At 37.3% G+C, this 18,052-nt stretch overlaps 1 protein-coding gene across 1 annotated transcript in view; it reads right to left on the bottom strand.

Annotated features, from left to right (window-relative positions):
- Nucleotides 1-9,265: 9,265 nt before the first annotated feature.
- The window catches only part of LOC139720723 (cytochrome P450 4V2-like), a 29,181-nt gene continuing 20,394 nt past the window's right edge, over nt 9,266-18,052 (bottom strand). Inside the window, exons 8-12 of the mRNA XM_071632077.1 lie at nt 13,414-13,596; nt 12,331-12,433; nt 11,111-11,245; nt 10,448-10,627; nt 9,266-9,471 (exon numbers count right to left, since the gene is read on the bottom strand). Of these exons, the coding sequence (XP_071488178.1) occupies nt 9,308-9,471; nt 10,448-10,627; nt 11,111-11,245; nt 12,331-12,433; nt 13,414-13,596 (765 nt within the window). The 3' untranslated portion in view covers nt 9,266-9,307. The remainder of the gene's footprint in view (nt 9,472-10,447; nt 10,628-11,110; nt 11,246-12,330; nt 12,434-13,413; nt 13,597-18,052) is intronic.

Genomic DNA, 18,052 nt, shown 5'->3' on the forward strand with positions numbered 1-18,052 from the left:
CTTCAAAATTTATCAGATGGTTAGCTATGAAATTAATGGAAAAACAGACAAAATGAGACTGTATTATAAATGAGGAAAAGTGACACCTAGCTGTTATGAAAGCGTTCGGGGAAACCGTCCATGGTAACAGTTTGTGTCCTTATTGCAGTAACAGCAAGCGATAAAACCATTCTTGCTATTAATTGAACCAGTAACATCAGAGAAAATTATAGAACTTGTAGATAGGACTTTCAGAGATATGTGCATTAGATGGGTGGACATAGATTTTGTGAGATAGTGAATAGTCATTCCTCCTACTCTTGAGTCTTATTCACATTGACTACAAAATCTATATCGGTGTCGCAGAACAGTCCCATAACAAATACATTCACGTTGTTCTCGCCGTCTCGGAACAACTCCGATGCATACCCGTGATTCAGACTGCAGAACGTTCGTCCAGTATAATACTGGGCCAACATGGAGGACATGTTGTTTTCTGTTCTTTTTTTTTGGATTACCCACGAATCATTTGGGCTGTGCCCGCGGGACAAAAAAAAAGAGAAAAAAGATTAGCCTCTCTCGTCGCCAACTGCTGCTGTTTTCTGCAGGTGATTTTGTGGTATCTACATGTATGGCCTCGAAAATGAGTCTCTAACAACTTGAACAACCGTTCAATGAAAATACAACAAATACATTGAATACGACATTGAGAAGTGCCCATAAATATACACAAGAGATGTTATTATCATATTATGCACGCATTTTCTCAACACCGAATGGCCCCCTTAATAGTAAACTGCAGCGTGTTTGAACTTTCGAACTTTTCGTTGTAGGTCCTTGGTTGAACCGAGACGCATTCACATTGCCATAAGTCATTGTACAACAATGATCCGACTGATCCGATTTGACTGTACAACAACAAACTACCATGGTGCGTATCCACATTGCCACCCGTGTATCACAACTGAGGTACAACATGGACACAGTACCGGAACAAAATGGGCAATGCAAAATTTAATGCAGTATTATGCGACGAATGAACATGATGGATAGCTGTACAGAAAATGTATCTCCTTAACACATGTATTTACCAATGATCAGCTGGACACAAGAACTACATGACAAAATTCTCTCAGTCGTCGTGTACTGTTTCAAAAGTGTCCTCTCGTCACACAATCTCTACTTGAGGGAAATTATTTCGTCTCTCAGTGCTGCACCCACCGCTAGTCGTTCAACAAGTCTCCAATTCAAAATTACTCTTTGACTAGATGTCACTACTGCAATATCTATGTCATTGAATTGAATTGAATTGAAAAAGTGTTTTATGGATCAATATCCATCGCAGCCCGGAGGCTGAATTACAGACATTGTTAACAAATTCAGATTACTCAGATTCTCATTACTCAGAGTTGAGAATAAATGCATCATGAATAAAAGGTAAGCCTACATTTCCACATAATATGAGTAACAAACAGAAGGGGGAAACTGGCGTTCTACTATTACATTCCTGGCAGCTTATCGAGGCAAAGTATGCTTCCTGTATATAGTTCAATTCAATTCAATTCAATTTTTATTTTCCACTCATGGGGTGGAACACCCTCGTCAGCCAAAGGCTGGTTTTCAGAGGGGTCCACAGATTGATTAAAAATACAAACATTATACGTACAGTATGACAAGGATATAGTTGGACATTGCACCTTTCATGCTCACCTTTGCAGGCACTCAATAGATCTAGAATGCGTTCGTATTGCACCTAATATAAGTTTCCCATGACGCAGTATATTTCTGATACAAATGTTAGCAAGTTCACAATTAGTTCACAATGTACATATTGGTACAAAAGTGCTTATTTTTTCTCAGTTGGTTATGGCACTAAACCCGTTTTGAAAGCGATATATACGTGTATATATAATGTATTAGCTTGCTAGACATAACAAGCAGTGGAAATCATTTTCAAACAAAGAATGAACTTGCTTATTGACCAGGGCACCAGAAAAGTTGTCAATTGACACTTCGGCGGGCATCTATTTCATTGTTCGAACGCATTAGCAATCTTTTTTTTTTTTAATTTCCCTATAATCCAAATGTATGTTGACCTCTTTTGATGCCTTTTTGGTCTGTACATTACCAAATCATTAATACTTAACGAAAGTTTGCATCACATATCCTTACAAGTTTTTTTTCAGTTTTTTTTTCTGCAATTCTTCACAACAAATGATCCACATAATCTTCATTCATATTCTAATAGAGTCATCCTCCTGTAACATTTGAGCTGAGCAGTATACAAAGTTGTGTGCCTCACCATTCACTGCTAGTATTGTCTATATTTACAACATCAACTTTATTGATGCTTCGATATGTAAATAGCATAATGCTAAAACATTAGCCTCACCATGTGTAGCTCTGATTTGGGAGAAGTACAGTATATAGGCATGCACTATAGTGACAATTGGTTTATTATAGGCTTTGTGACTGGTTGCTCTCAAATTGTAAACATTGTTCTGGTCTAACCGGCAGGAGACGGAATTGAGTTTGAGTTTATTTATAACAACAACATATGTACAGGAAAGTTTGAATACATGTTTATACATCAATATTAATACATACCACATGTAACTGTCTAAACGATCTAAACAAACCATATTGAATATAATCTATAATATATGATTATAAATGATAATGTAATCTAAAACTATTAATCTAAAAAAGAGCTACAATATGGCAATGTTGTACACAATGAGGTTGCTAAAAGAACCAAGAGGTAGCACAGGTGCTGTGTTGGTCCTTTCAAACACATATTACATAATGAACTATTGAAATACATTTAAAAATACTGTTATAACATTATCAATTTGTAGTACCATTGTCTATACAGATTTAATGTGTTTTGCTAAATTACTTCGGAAATTTTTCCTGGTATTAATACTCCTTAATTTTTTTTTTTGGCAAAGCATTCCACAATTTCACTCCTGTATAAGAAAGTGAGAGTTGGCCATGCATAGTTTTGCATTTTGGTAGATAAAGCAAGCCTTCTTTTTTACCCCTTGTTGAATAAGAATGTTGGATGTTTTGACAATATTCTACTAGATCATGTGGCATATTTCCCTTTGAAAAATCAAATATAAATGTACAGATGTAAAGTTTATGCAGTTCAAATACATCCATTACTCCCAGTTTTTGAAATAGGGGATCAGAAGGTGTTCTGAGTGGACTGAAAGTGATAGCTCGCATGGCCATTTTCTGACTAAGACGAAGGCAGTTTAGATAAGATTTGCATGTACTCCCCCACACTTCAATTCCATATGTTATGTTGGACTGGATAAAGGATTTGTAAAGTAGAATAAGTGTATGTTTGGGGACACAGTGTCGTAATTTAAACAGAATACCAACCTTCCGTCTTACACATTTATTTACAGCTTGTATGTGACTTTTCCAAGTCAAATGACTATCAATGCATAAAATATTCCAACAAAAGATGCCTCATTCACTCTACTAATGACATTATCTGATAGTTTCATTGTTCCTTTTACTTATCATTTTTTACTTTTTATAATCATATAATTTGTCTTTTTCATATTAATTGTCACTTTATTGGAATTGAATTTGAATTTTCCCTAAATGCAGATTGATAATCCCCATGTCAACTTCCCTCTGGCCAACACTGAATGTATGAAATATATTTGAATCGTCAGCAAATAATCTAAAATTAAAAAATGAAGTTGAATTTGGTAGGTCGTTTATATATATTAAGAAGAGCGTTGGCCCGAGAACTGATCCTTGTGGTACACCACACTTTAAGGTATTCGGACTACTGACTGTTTCCTTGTAACATATTACTTGTGATCGATTCGCAAGATAACTCTGAAACCATTGTAAAGGTTTGCCACGAATGCCATAAAAACTCAACTTGCTTAAGAGGATCTTGTGGTTTATTGTGTCGAAGGCCTTTTGGAAATCAATAAATACACCAATCTTATCGTGAACCTCCTTAGTCAACTAATTATGTGTCTTGTAACAATAAGAAAAAAGAAAGCAAAGGAAGCTTTTTAGTTGTGTGACAGTTACAACCCCTAAGATTAACTAAAAACTGATATCATTAAGATTTCAAGAAGCGTGTCTCTACCTGCGATTGATATTGCCATCATATCGCGCCTAAGAAAGCCCCTTTCCCCTCAATAGCACGCATTTGTCTATTTAACCTCCATGGCTACTAATTCTTGTGTGATATCACGTATGCTGTTACATTTATGTGTTTTGCATTTAATACAGTTGATATCTAAATTGATCTACACCTCTTATCTTGTCATAGTATGGTCCATAGTTTACAAGCTGCACCGCTTGATGGTCCTAAACTTTTTATTGTATCATAAACCTAATTCGTGTGGCATGCTTTATTGCGTTCCACGTTTACAAGCCACACTATAGCGGTCCTAAACCTCTCGTAGTCTAGTGCATGATTCCTATTTGATGTCATTGTTTTCAGCGTGCTATTGTCATGAATTAATGTTTATTCAAATTGAAAGTACCCGTTCGCTGCTACAAAACGTACATCTGAAAATTCTCCGTCATTTGGGCTATGCATTAGAGCAATAGCAGTACGTGCAATGGCAGGGTACACGAGAAACCCATCCGCTCGAACTCAGTAATAAAACACTGACATCACAGAATTTCGATTTCTTTCGCTTTATTTAGACATACAAATTCCTCAAATGTGAAGACTGCGGACCACACCACAAAGAAGTGGAAAGGAAAGATTTGTTCCTTCCACCTATGTGGTCACTATACCATATTATACGAATAATTTATGAGTTGTGAGTGCATAGGGCACGAATACCGCACGAGGCGCGAGATAAGCCACTGGTCTATTCAACAAGGCGCGTAGCGCCGCGTTGAATAGACCAGTGGCGAATCTCGCGCCGAGTGCGGTATTACGTGCCCCAATGCACGAACAAAATCATAAATTATTCGTTTTATACAACACCTTGTCCACAATCACAGTACTAAATTAGTGACCGCCAACTCAGGAAGGCCCAAAAATAAATGTAACAATTAGACCGAGAATTGTAAATCACCCTGTGTACTGCTTGAAAACACTCGTCATGATTCGACCACAACAGTCACAGTAATCACAAACTCCGCAGGGTCTATACCCATTCTACGCTAACGTTAAATCGAGTTAGGCCTGGCTGTTAGGCCGATCTGAGATGTCGGTAGTGATCTAGTAGTAGGTCTAGACTTTGTCTATTTCCGAAAATGATTTTGTATAAAAACACAGAAAAATAATCAAATCACGGTTTCTCAACTTGAAATGAAGTCTTGATTTTGGGATCACCGTGGTCCACGTAGCAGATCAGAGTCAAAAGTAAAAACACAGCAGTAGGTATAAAGGCCGCAATACATGCAACTAGCTAGGTAAAGCAGCTGCGCGCGCGTACACGTTAACGTTGCAGTACTCCGCCGCGCCTGGTCTGTGAGACTTACCGGCAGCGCAGCGCAGCCGGCCAGCACGTACAATGTAGATTGCTGGCGCTTTGCTGCTGTGAGCCACAGAACTCTGAGAGCGGCGGCCATGCATTAGTAGCCCCCCCACGAAGCCGTGCTATAGTACCTTCGAGCCGTGCAATAGGCCCATGCCAGGGGCCTATTGTATGGCTGTCACTCTCAATGAGTTTGATAGGTATTTTCTATTGAATGTCATGTGACATGTTCTTGGCCAATCACAATTCGACATCATTCTGAGGTGTTGTATAATACTAAATATCCTTTCTGTATATAAGTATGTGTTGAATTTTGGCATGACTGGCCAACTCGCGAGGTGAATGACTTCATCATTCAGTACAAAAGCATAGCTGCAGTCTTAATGTCAGAAGCGAAAACACTCTTCTTGAGTCCAGTTTTCCTTTTGGCGCAATGTTACGCCATTCATGGCCAAATCCTTAGAATCAAAATCCAATTTAAGTTACAATACAAAATCTTTACATGATTGGAAAAAAAGGAAGGAAAGGTCTTCAGGCTATATAAGCTCATCTGTTATTAAAAACAGAATTTTGGCCTTTTCTCGTCTTTAAAGTGCTACATCTTTAACCTTTTATAGTTAGACATTAAGTGGTGGGTGTAGATACCACATGGCTCAATTTTAGATCCATTATTGTTTATCATCAGTCTCCACTTAATGATATACTAGATTAACTTGTTTTTATTTTGTCCTAGTTCGTATAATACAAGTATTATCATTGCATCAAAATTTTAAATTCTTCCAACTCGACTTACCTGTGAGTTAAAGTTTCTGAATATTTTTTTTTTTAGCCAAGAAGCTATCACTTCATGATGTAAATTAATCAAATTGAATTCGTTTCAAAACAGAGTCAAACATGCTTTAAAATGATCTTTATTTCAACAAAACAAGTTTGAACAACATGTTTGAAAATCTGAACTGTTTTACATGTAATGCTATTATGAGGGACAAATGGGACACGTTGTCCCAACTGTCCCTCACATGGCATATACATAGATATGTACAACTGCTCAGTAACCATGCAGGCATTTGTCAAAAACAAGTTATATTAGTTGCATATCAATAAGGCTCACCACCAGCTTCAATTGTGCCCTTGAAATCATGAATACAAAGACAACAGGGTAATTAACCTGATTTAAAAAAAAAATCATATTTGGGGGAAAATTTTCAATAGCAATTTATGCACACTTAGAATTTGCCGAACTGCATGGCTTTCTTAATGTGATGTATGGTTGCTAGGGACTTATTGTAGATATTAGCCAATCGCTGATTGGTTGAACAGTTTTTGATTCAGAGAACGTGTCCCACTTGACCCGCGTCCCAACTCACCCCGCTCTCCCCTAAACATGAAGGAATTTGTCATACAATTCATTCATGAACATTCTCTTACGTGATTATTGAAAATATAATGCACACAATTTCTTTAGACTTACCATTAAATTGCGATCTCAACTAAAACGAACATGTAATTTTGATTATACAGCGATCCGTATCCACGAACACCAGAAGATGTTAAAATCGTAACAGTCTCCCCTCATTACACATGTGTGGTTTTCATCTCATATTTCATTTTGCAATATTGCTCGGGTAAATTGTAGCATAACAAGAATAAACTCCTCAACATTATCATAAAAAAAACCGCCAACTACCTGTTTCACACAAAACCTTTATTGAATCATCTTCGTTCATGAAGTATGTACAAGATATCCATACTTTACAAGTAGGAATGTTTCATATGTTCAGGTGTAAGTCAAATCAACTAATCATCAGCTAATCCTATACCTATCTTAACTGAAAGATCTATCAGGCATCTAGAATCTGATGTTGTGAACGTCTTGCAAGTGTATCATAAAGTGCATATGCAAACATTTTTAAACTTACCTGCTTACACCAAAATAATCTTTTGACTCTTTGAGTCAATTTTACATTATTGTCAATACGGAATGGCTCACTAGAAGAAACTCAATGTGGCGGAATCTCATACAACTACTCATCAAATATTAATATTTGTACCCTAGTTGTTAGCGTTTTGATGAAATTACCGTATTGACTACTATTTCGCCACGGTCTTGTTGGCGCACTTCAATCTTATTAGCACTGAAATTGAAGAACCGAATTCCCCTAACATTTTTAAACAATTGGGGACAATGTATATATATGTTTACGATGATGAGTAGAATTCCGCACAAGAGCGTCCTACATCACTATAAGCTTACGATCATCTGAAAACCACCTTGAAAAGTCGGCACTGTCTCACGACAGCTTCCTACACGACTAGCCTCTCCAATTACATACAGTCAAAATCATCAGCATTAATTAATTCACCATAATTATATTGTCTTACCCTCTTCTTTCACATGACTATTTACTCGACACAACGTCAGAAACAAGCATTTATTTTGATAATCTTTTTTTAATGATCCACTGAAAATAGTAACGGAATGCTAGATTTACTCTTCACCCTTACGCTGGGGGAACTGTCATGATTCATAGGGAGATCCCCATCTATGGAATAGACTCCCGGACTCAATGAAGGATTGTGACTCTGTCATTGACTTCAAGAGAAAACTAAAATCGCACATTTGGTCTACTTTTCTTTGAGGAGGAACATGTTTGCAGCTGTAGGAACTAAGATATGTATACAATATAACGTCAGATTGTGTGTTTTGTTATAAACATTAATTCAGAGCGCCTTGAGCGCTCACAATCAAGTGGATCTATATGATTATAAATGTCTGTATAATTATTACCATATTTTTTATAATTATTGTTATTATAATTATCGTTATTATTATTATTATCATTATTATTTTTCATTATTATCATCATCATTAATATCATTATTATCATTATCATCATTAGGCTGTAATGACAATAATAAAAATGCCCCAAGCAACATAGGCAGCACAGTACATTGTATCATTTCAATGGAAAGTAACATTGCAGGGGCATCGTTGAAGGAGAATCAATTAGCACACCACGGGTGTATGCTGTGTGAAACATTATCCATGCTTGTCTCCTGTTCATCTTAGAAAGCTACTTCGCTATTAACGCAGTACATGATCTTTTCTTTCAACTTGGAAAAATAACTTTAATGACCCACTTGATACGGGGGTTTCTAGGCTCATTTAAGACAAATGTGAAGGCTTGAATCGAGACAAAGAACACTATAGATACGAATGTCGACGCAACAAACAATTTAAGATATTGTATAACGTCTCATCTTTTCGTGTATGGATGTGATGACTAATATTCTGTGATGACAGCATGTGTAACAGTCGAAGAGTGGGAAAGTAAAACAGGTTATGTTTTGCGGTTTTAACCGCGATATGCCGAAACTCTTCAACGTTCCAAGATGAAATATCCAATACCTCATTATATGCTTTCTGTGCCAGCACTTAATCAGCTGTTAATGATGATTATCTATTGTCAATTTTTACTTGATCATTAGTTGAAGGTGGCAATTACCCAATGAATGTTGCGCTGGAATGAAAATGCATCCTGAGAGACACTGAGAAATCAATGAGCATTTATCGCATCCCGATGTAACGTATTATTTCACTCCTACGCCGATGTTTTTTTTTTTTTTACATTAAGAGCTATGTGATGGATTTAATTAATCAGACAAATTTACATGATTCATGGGCAAAGTATTTCAAACTGCGTCTATAAAGTGGCTTAACAGCGATGCTTTAATCAATAAATCGCACTTTCCTATATAAGAAAGATGTGTCAGCAAGAAGTCGATATCAATTGTTGGGGGGGGGGGGGCTGGTAGAGGTAACTCCTTATGGTAGAGGCAACCTTGTGTGTCTACTTCCTCCTGCTGACTTTGAGGAGGATCTTGCCAGTCGCTGGTTTGGTAATGACCTCTCCAACTGGTTTGGTCTCTTCGATGGTCTGCGTTGACTGGAAGGAGAACCTTCTGAGAAGGTTGGCGAGGGTAACCCTGGCTTCCAACAGAGCGAACTTCTGACCTGTTCAATGGTCAAACCAAAATAAATTTGTTATCGTTTACCCTTTCCTCCTTGTCTCTTCCTGGCCTGTTATGCATTCATGAATTAAACATTTCTTTCTTTCCCTTGTTCATTCTTTCATTCAATCATTCGGTTAGTAAGTCGGCAATTTATTCGATAGTTGACATTCCTTTGCCTACTAACATATATACCAGTTAATGTATATTCATATTTGGGTTGTATAGTAACCGGAATCTAACAGTGCAACAAGAATCCCTCCCGTAATCAAATTACAACTCCAGTATCTAAGAGTAAAAGAAGATTTCCGTTGTGGAGGTTCTACAATATCTCTTCATTGTTCTATTTTTAGTCTACTCACATTACGTATATGAACTGGAGAATTGGATGATGAATATGGAAAATCAAGAACACAGGCAAAGTTGAAATACACTGGTAAATTTGAAAAAAAAAACCCGATGTATGAGAAGACCACATGGGTTTGTGACGTTACAGCGGACGATGATGTAAATAGAATAACTCACAATAAAAAATATATACTACCCCAAACTTGTTACTAACACATACATTCCTTTTGTGATATCATTTTCCCTGATTTCTGTAAAAGGTAGGTAAAATGTTTAGTCATTATGCCAGATACATGAAGGTTATTATGTTGAATTTTCTTCATATTTTCTTTTTTACGTCACTCTGCTGTTGAGGCTTTCTCAGTCAGAAATGGCGGCACCAAAAATCAACAAAACTATAAATTTGGACGAATTGTCCAATTTTCTTCAAATTCCAATGATGTGTTCTACCAATATAGTTGCAAATACCCAATCCACCATATTAATACTGAAAAAAACTTCCCCTTTTACACCCCTTCCTCCCAGCTCCCGCTCAAGAGAAACGGAGATAGAGAAAGCGAGAGCGAGAAAGAGGGAGGAATGGACATATTTTTGGATCCTGGGGAAGATATTGATATCCGAAGTAAACCCACCGATGCAATTTCTTCCTCCGGCAGAGAAAGGAACATACGCGTAAGGGTGTCGCTTGGCACTGTTTTCCGGAAGGAAGCGATCTGGGTCAAATTTCTCTGGATCTGGGAATTGTTCCGGGTCACGGTGAAGGGAGTAGATTTGTAAAGTGATGTCTGTGACCTTCGGGACAAGCTTTCCATCTGAATGAAAGCAATGTTATGTAAAAGCTGTATAATTTCAAAAGTATCGTTCATTACATGAAAAAAAAAATCTGATGATGCTAACAAGATAACAAGAGATTTAAATTTCATTTACCAACTCGCTCAACAGTATTTTATCATTAATACTCCTTAGAATTTTGTCTGAGTGCAAAAAGGGCACGAAATTTTTTTCACATATATAGCATAGAGAAACAAAAGACAATACATTAATTTCATACAACACCTGCTTGTGCCGTTTATAAATGAGTATTCAACTTTTGAAATATCAAATGGTTGCATATCAATTGAATCACAATATGTTATTTTCAAAAAAAAATTGTCCTTTGCCCCCGCCCCCTCGAAAAACGACGGAATTTGTTTAATAGAATTTCATAATAATTCAATGATAACAGGATATGATGAAAGCAATAAAAGTTCTCACCCTAAAGTTAATGCATTTTCCAAAAAAAAAAAAAAGCATACCGAGTATCATGTCACTGTCGAGTTTCCTCGAGATCGCTGGAACAGAGGGGAAGAGGCGCAGACTCTCCTTCATGACTAAGGACAGATACGACATCTTGCCCAAATCCTCAGAGGTAACATAGCGGTCGGTGTCCCCTGGTGTCCAAGACAGGGTTGGGGAGAATGGAGTAGGAAACGTGAGGGGTGAGGGAGGAAGCATAGAGGCACATGATAGGAACGATACTGGTCGGATTTTTTTTTTTAATGTCATAAGTAGGCCGACAACTCCAAGTTGTTGGCTCAAATACTATCGTCTGGGATCGTATGGAAGCGAACAACCCCTGCCCAATGACCGTTGTCTCGCGATGATAGCACTACACACTACGCACACATATTTGTAGACAACAAATGTTCATAGACAAATGCCGTGATCTGAGCAACATGCAGAGCACTTGTGACAACCATCTGAAATTGAAATCACACTAATTCTGTCGCCACTAATGGAACAACATTAGTATTTGACGATCAGATTTATGAAATGAAAATATCGCAATTGACATGTCAGAAATTATTTGAAATGAAGTACGAGCTACGATAAACATGATAAATGTGATCACTTTCCCAAGGAACTCAACAAAGCTTTACTGAATCCTGCAGTCCCACTTCATGTAAAATGATTTCAACGCCATTGCAGAATGTGTCTTTTTTAATTTCTAGGCAAAAGGTCAGCATGAATGAGAGTTTATATACTAAGTAACACAATTTTGTGAATATTGACGGATAGCACGGCCATTTTAATCCTGTCTTGGGTATTTTGTAAAATTCTATTTCTTTAATGCTTGAACGATATCTACGTATTTTTCAATACATGCCACCCTCTTTCAACTTTGCTGCTATGTGCAGGAAATGCACTTGCTGTTTGCTTGGATCTGTTGGGAGAAGGAGACTAATTTCGGAATCAGGCTTGTTCACATGGAGTTACCTCTGAATAATAAACCAGAATCAGCAGAAATTACGATCGAAAGCCAGTCTCTTCTTGGAACGGAAAGGAAAGACGGTATTTGATAACGAATTAAAATATGTTAAATCGCAATTCGAGTTTCTAGCCACGGAGTCCAGACACAAAAAAACATCTAAAATAAGTACAGTGCATCCAGAAGTCATGATAAGAGATGAACGTAAGAGCAAGGTGATGATTAAAAGACGAGCCAAATCAACCTTTAGCACACATGATACCGTACCTAGCACTTGGTCAATCTCTTCATGGAGACGGGCTTGCACTCCGGGATGGCGTCCAACGAGATACAAAGCCCAGGACATGGCGGTAGCAGTTGTATCATGGCCCTGGATTGGGTTAAATAGTGTTAATTATGAAGAACAAATCGCCACAATATGAACTTCATCCTCGTCGCCAGATTTATTATGTATATGCTAATACATTGTACTTACATACGAAATAAAAGAATAGTCGGACGACTTAATAATGACACATGTGCACGTTAAGACATACCTTTCCGAAGTTCATTTATTACCCAATGCGCATGGGCGCTTAGTCGCGTTAATGCATGGCACGTGATCTGTTCTTCATACATAATTAATTCGTCCAACTATATTCTCTTATTTGGCACAAAAAAGTAGAATAGTGCTAACACATTTAAGGGAACGTCCCATGTGATAGGTTTTGCTTCATACAAAGCTGATTTATAAAGTGCTAAGTATTGGAAAAAGATCTCTAGGAGAGGAAAATGTACGCATTTTTACTCATATCTAATACCGTTGAGAAGAAGCACTAGTGTATGATAGTGCTCAACCAGTTTGTTAAGAAGTGCTCTCAGCTATTCATACGTGGTATACTATACCTAAAGTACAACATCCACGGATCGTGTTAATTTTGTACCATTGTGGAATAACGTCACACACGTAGATTAATCACTTACCACAATGCTTAAGTTTTGATTTTGTTAAATTCAAGCAATTTAGTACTCCTTTGTTCAATTGACTTTGTGTTACATTTGTGTATGGGAAAGAAATGCAGAAATAAAGTAATCAATTAGTAATCCATTTATCAATCACTTAGTCAAGCAATCCCCCAATCAGCAAATTATCAGAGTTTGGTACAAATCGCTGATTACATCTCCAGGTATGTAGGCCTAACAGCAAGTAGTTTGATTTAAATCATTTTACAAAGGAAACAGACGGTCCAAAAATCTGAAATTATATAGTGTATTATTTTGTCATTTCAAATGTCTCAAACTCACAGGATTTGAGGGCTAATTTAATTATTTTCGTCTAAAGGTATTCTTTTCCCCCGCCTTTCCAATTACCGCGAACATGAAGGTATCCACTTCCTCCTGAATGTCCTGAAGGGTAAAGTTAGGGTCATCCCTGTGCATCTGGATGAGAAGGTCCAGGAAAGCCAGTCTTTTCTTTTTGCCTGCAACAGCGCCCTCGTCACCGTTACAGATGTCACTAGGTTTTGCCGATTGAGTAAGCCTTTGCTGAATCACCTTAAATATAGAGCAAACAGGCCATAGAGTTTCCAGAGCAATGTCCTTTGAAGGTAAAAACGGTCTACATTCAAATAAGGTTAGGGTTTAGCAATTGTGATTATTCTCCGAGACGCTGTGAAACGTAGTAACGATCTAGAACAGAGAAAAGACAATACCTTCAAACCTTAATGGAGTATACCAGTTCACAGTTAGGAATGGTTCGCATGTATGACCTCGAAATTTAGACTACTAGTCTAGCGGATATAGGGCACATATAGGGTGAATCATGCACATTATGGTAAAAGCACCATATTTGGTACACATGTATATGATGCTAATACAAGTCATTTCTGATATGGAAGCCACTCTGATTCTGCCTGTGGCGGCCGTGGCGGCCATTTTTCAAAATGGCCGCCATGTGATATAGCAATGCTGTGTATTTTGGAAACTATAAGTCCGACTGTCGTGATTCTTGTACCAAAGTATAGGTTTTGAGGGTCAAGGATTTCAATAAAATGATTTTTGAGAGGATAAAACCATGGCAACCTACTTATTGGCGGCCATTTTGAAAAAAATATGGCCACCATGCTAGATATAACATATCCTTAAAACGTATGGACAAAGAGTCATGACTCTGATACCAACTTATATGTTTTTGGCGTCAAGGACTCCGAAAAATTCAACTGCAAGTGAATATGAATCGTTTCATACTACGTTTTGGCGGCCATTTTAATAAATATGGCTGCCATACAACGGATAATGGATATTGTATATCTTCGAACTCAATGAATATATAATCACGATTCAAGCGTAAAAGTATAGATTTGGGGCGAAGGTTTTCAATATAATGATGTTTTAGCAAAGTGAATAGGTTTATCACATCCTTTGTTTTGGCGGCCATTTAATAAATATGGCCTCACTCCAGTTAAACATGGCTGCCGCTCTGCATTCTATTCATATATCTTTAAAACCAAAGGATGCATCTTCATGATTCTGGTACAAAAGTATGTTTTTGATTTTCAATTATTTAACTGGATACATCTTTTCGTGTATACAACCATCACATCCTATGTTTTGGCTGCCATTTTAAAATATGGCCACCGCAATATATACTATACTGTACGTCTTTGAAATTAATTGGGGTCAATGATTTCAAACAAGCATTTGTTGATGAATAGAACTAACACATTTCGTTTTCATGTCCATTTTGATAAATATGACTGCCGCTCTACATAGAGTATGCACACACACACACACACACACACACACATTATATACAGTGTGGCCTAGAATTAACGGAAACGTGAGTTTTCGCAAATATCTGCACATTTGCATTACTCTGATGCAAAAATGAATGACATAGAGTTGTAGAGAATTTATCTAGAAGAAGAATGACACTAAAATCATCCGATTTGGTTGAGTAGTTTTCATTCTACAGATCTTTTTTTTAAAGACGGGTCGAGCGTAAATTTCTTAGCTCAATTCAACAAATTTCAGCATCGAACAAAAGCCACTTGGGAGACTAACAAAGAATTGAGGCCGCACGTCACAATGTTGAATGCTTGAATAGGATTATTGTCGAAAATTGACCTTCAATTGTTGGGTAGTCTCCGTTGCTGAGCTTTGATAAAATAAAGTAAGAAATTAATGATTAACAATAACATGTCTAGAAAGAAAAGTACTCAATCAAATTAGACAATTTCGTTTTGGTTTTGGAAAAATATTCGTTTCCATTTTCTGAGGGGCCACCCTGTATGTATTATATATACACCCTCACTTGCCATATGCAGGGCTCCACACTAGCATTTATTTTTGGTGGCCCGATCGTGCCACCAAAATCATTGATTTTTATTTTCTGGTGGCCCGAAAGTAAAATCTGGTGGCCCGAAAAAGATTGAAGAAAAACATAAGAAAAACTAAATCGGTCCTACTAAACAGAAAAATGAATATTAAGTATTACTGAAGTGATACAAGTACCCTTGTCTAAAATAAATGAATAGAAAATTCAATCATCTTACCTTTATTCTGAGTTCTTAGATTTTGCAAATAGGCTTATAGATTATTATAAAAGTTGATGCCTATTTAGGTGGTCAAAACTTACGTTTGAAATGAGAAAGTGGGTGCATTTGCAGACATTTGTAAACATCCGACATTTGTTTTAGCATTGTAAAGAGCCGAAAGTTACCGTTATTCATTTCTGATTTCCGAATGGCAAAGCAAACATTCGACATTAACCAGCATCTTCCGGAGCTGAATGTTATCCTTATTCATTTCCGAACGTAAAATCAAATATCTGACATTAATTTTAGCACCATACGGAGGTGAATCTTACCGTTATTCATTTCCAAAAGAATATAAGCAACATCCAACATTTATTTTAGTATCATATGGAGTCAAATATTACCGTTATTCATTTCCAAACTTAAAAGCAAACATCTGACATTTATTTTAGCATCTTACAGAGCCGATTGTTACCGCTGTACAGTTCCAAAAGTAAAGGCAAACATCAGACTTCATTTCTGAAATTTGGGTGGCCCGATGTGCGTTTTTGGTGGCCCCGGGCCACCGTTAGTATCGAGCCCTGCCATATGTACACTGCAAAAAATGCGGTGTTAAAAGTGTAACACCAACCGGGTGTCAAACTGTGGGTGTTAAATTTGGTGTTAAATTGACACAATTTGACACCCTTTGGTGTTAATTTAACACCAACATTCTCTCATTCATTGGGTGTTAGATTCTCGGTGTTAAAATGACACCCAAGTGGTGTTATAGTTTTGTCATGAAAAGGGGGTTTTCACTAATAACACCGTATCGGTGTTAGTTGTCCACCAGAGAAAGTCACGTGTTCGCAGTCCGATGATCTCATTGGTTACACATGCCAATGCCTGAAATTTGTTGCTGTGGCGCGGAGTCGTCAACGTCTGTCATCGCGATAGTCAGGTTTTCGATGTCGTCTGGGGCTAAAAATGACATTGAATCTATGATGGTGACTTTGCTAAGTCTGTCAGCGGGGATAAGTATCTTTTAAGGTAATTATTTCCTGTACCAGTTATTTTCTATCATAAACGATGTGCATGATTTTCACGGATTTCATCGCATATTATAGACAACTTTGTCTTTGCACGCACATAATACTATAGTATACTACGTAGCGCAGCATACTAAGTACATGTAGCCTATAGTGTTTGCCATACATAATAGGCCATAACACCAACGCGCTGCAGTGGTGCATTGAGTCCGAATTTCGCTGAGGGTTCCTTTGTCCAATAATTGCATTTTAAAAATATCATCAAATTTTAAATATAAAAGGTTCCGTGGCATTTTGTATTGTTATTGATGTAGTTTTCTTACCTCTGAGGCTCTGGTGCGGATCTTTGTTAGCGCGCAAATCATTACCCGCTACTGACGTGCACGAAGACGAAGTTCGAACAATGTTTGTGTGTACATGTTCGTAGGTTTGTACATGTTCGTAGGTATACTGGTAGGCCCCTAGGCCTACTATATTTTTTGTAGGGCCTACTGTAACTGTTCTAGGTCCAAACTGTTAGGTTTAAATTAGTACTAGGTACTAGTAGCAAATATCGCTCTAAAAAGAGCGTAAATACCCGATTAAAGGGGCTGGGTGGGGGGTTCTCCCGACCCGATTTTTGTTGTATCACAACAGGTTACGTGATGTTTTCAGTAGCTACATGTAGGAACGTAGGGGCCTATATAGGACGCTAGTGTTTGCGCGTGGATCTTACGTTAGAATCTACTAACTAGTTTCTAATATGAGTACTACTATTTATGAGTTTGCTAACCGCTTACAAATTTACATTATATAAGAATATGCTCTTATAAAGTTGATGACGTCACATGCATGTAAAACCGGTATTTCCACCGAGTCCATGTTATTATAGACTCTAGACTCTAGATCTAATTGTAAGGTGCGAGTTCAAGGGTAGCGAGAAACAGAATCACAGCCCATATTAATAACTAAGTGGCAGTTGTTCTCTGTCTGAGAACTGATCCTAAATTTCACAAATGAGTCAAAATGGAATACATGTATCATCGCTTTTTTCATGATTCAAGTGAGGGAATATACGTCTACTTTGATGGTAGTATTTGTTGAAATAATCTCTTGAAAAAAAAAATCCCTTCTGGAATATGCCTCTTCCCCATACTTATGTTATTGCCACACTTAATGATATTGGCAATAGTGCACTTGAGAATCTTGAAAATGACAGAATTGCAAAAAGACCTTTTATTATCTATCTAAAAAACCTTGAAAATGAGAGTAGATCAATTGCAAAATGGCATTTGATTTTTCCATTTCTCCTCAAATAATATTTGCATAAATGTACACTGCATAAAGATGATGAATACCTGGAAGCAGGATATTATTGCCCCCCCCCCCCCCCCCCCCCCCCCCCCCCCCTGGTGGCTAATTAAAACGAACATGAAATTATGAGCATATCTCAAGTAGGTATATATA

Source organism: Diadema antillarum, unplaced genomic scaffold, assembly GCF_040938485.1.
Source record: "Diadema antillarum isolate AM-2024a unplaced genomic scaffold, OU_Dant_1.0 scf00000132, whole genome shotgun sequence".
In the NCBI taxonomy this organism is placed as follows: Eukaryota; Metazoa; Echinodermata; class Echinoidea; order Diadematoida; family Diadematidae; genus Diadema; species Diadema antillarum.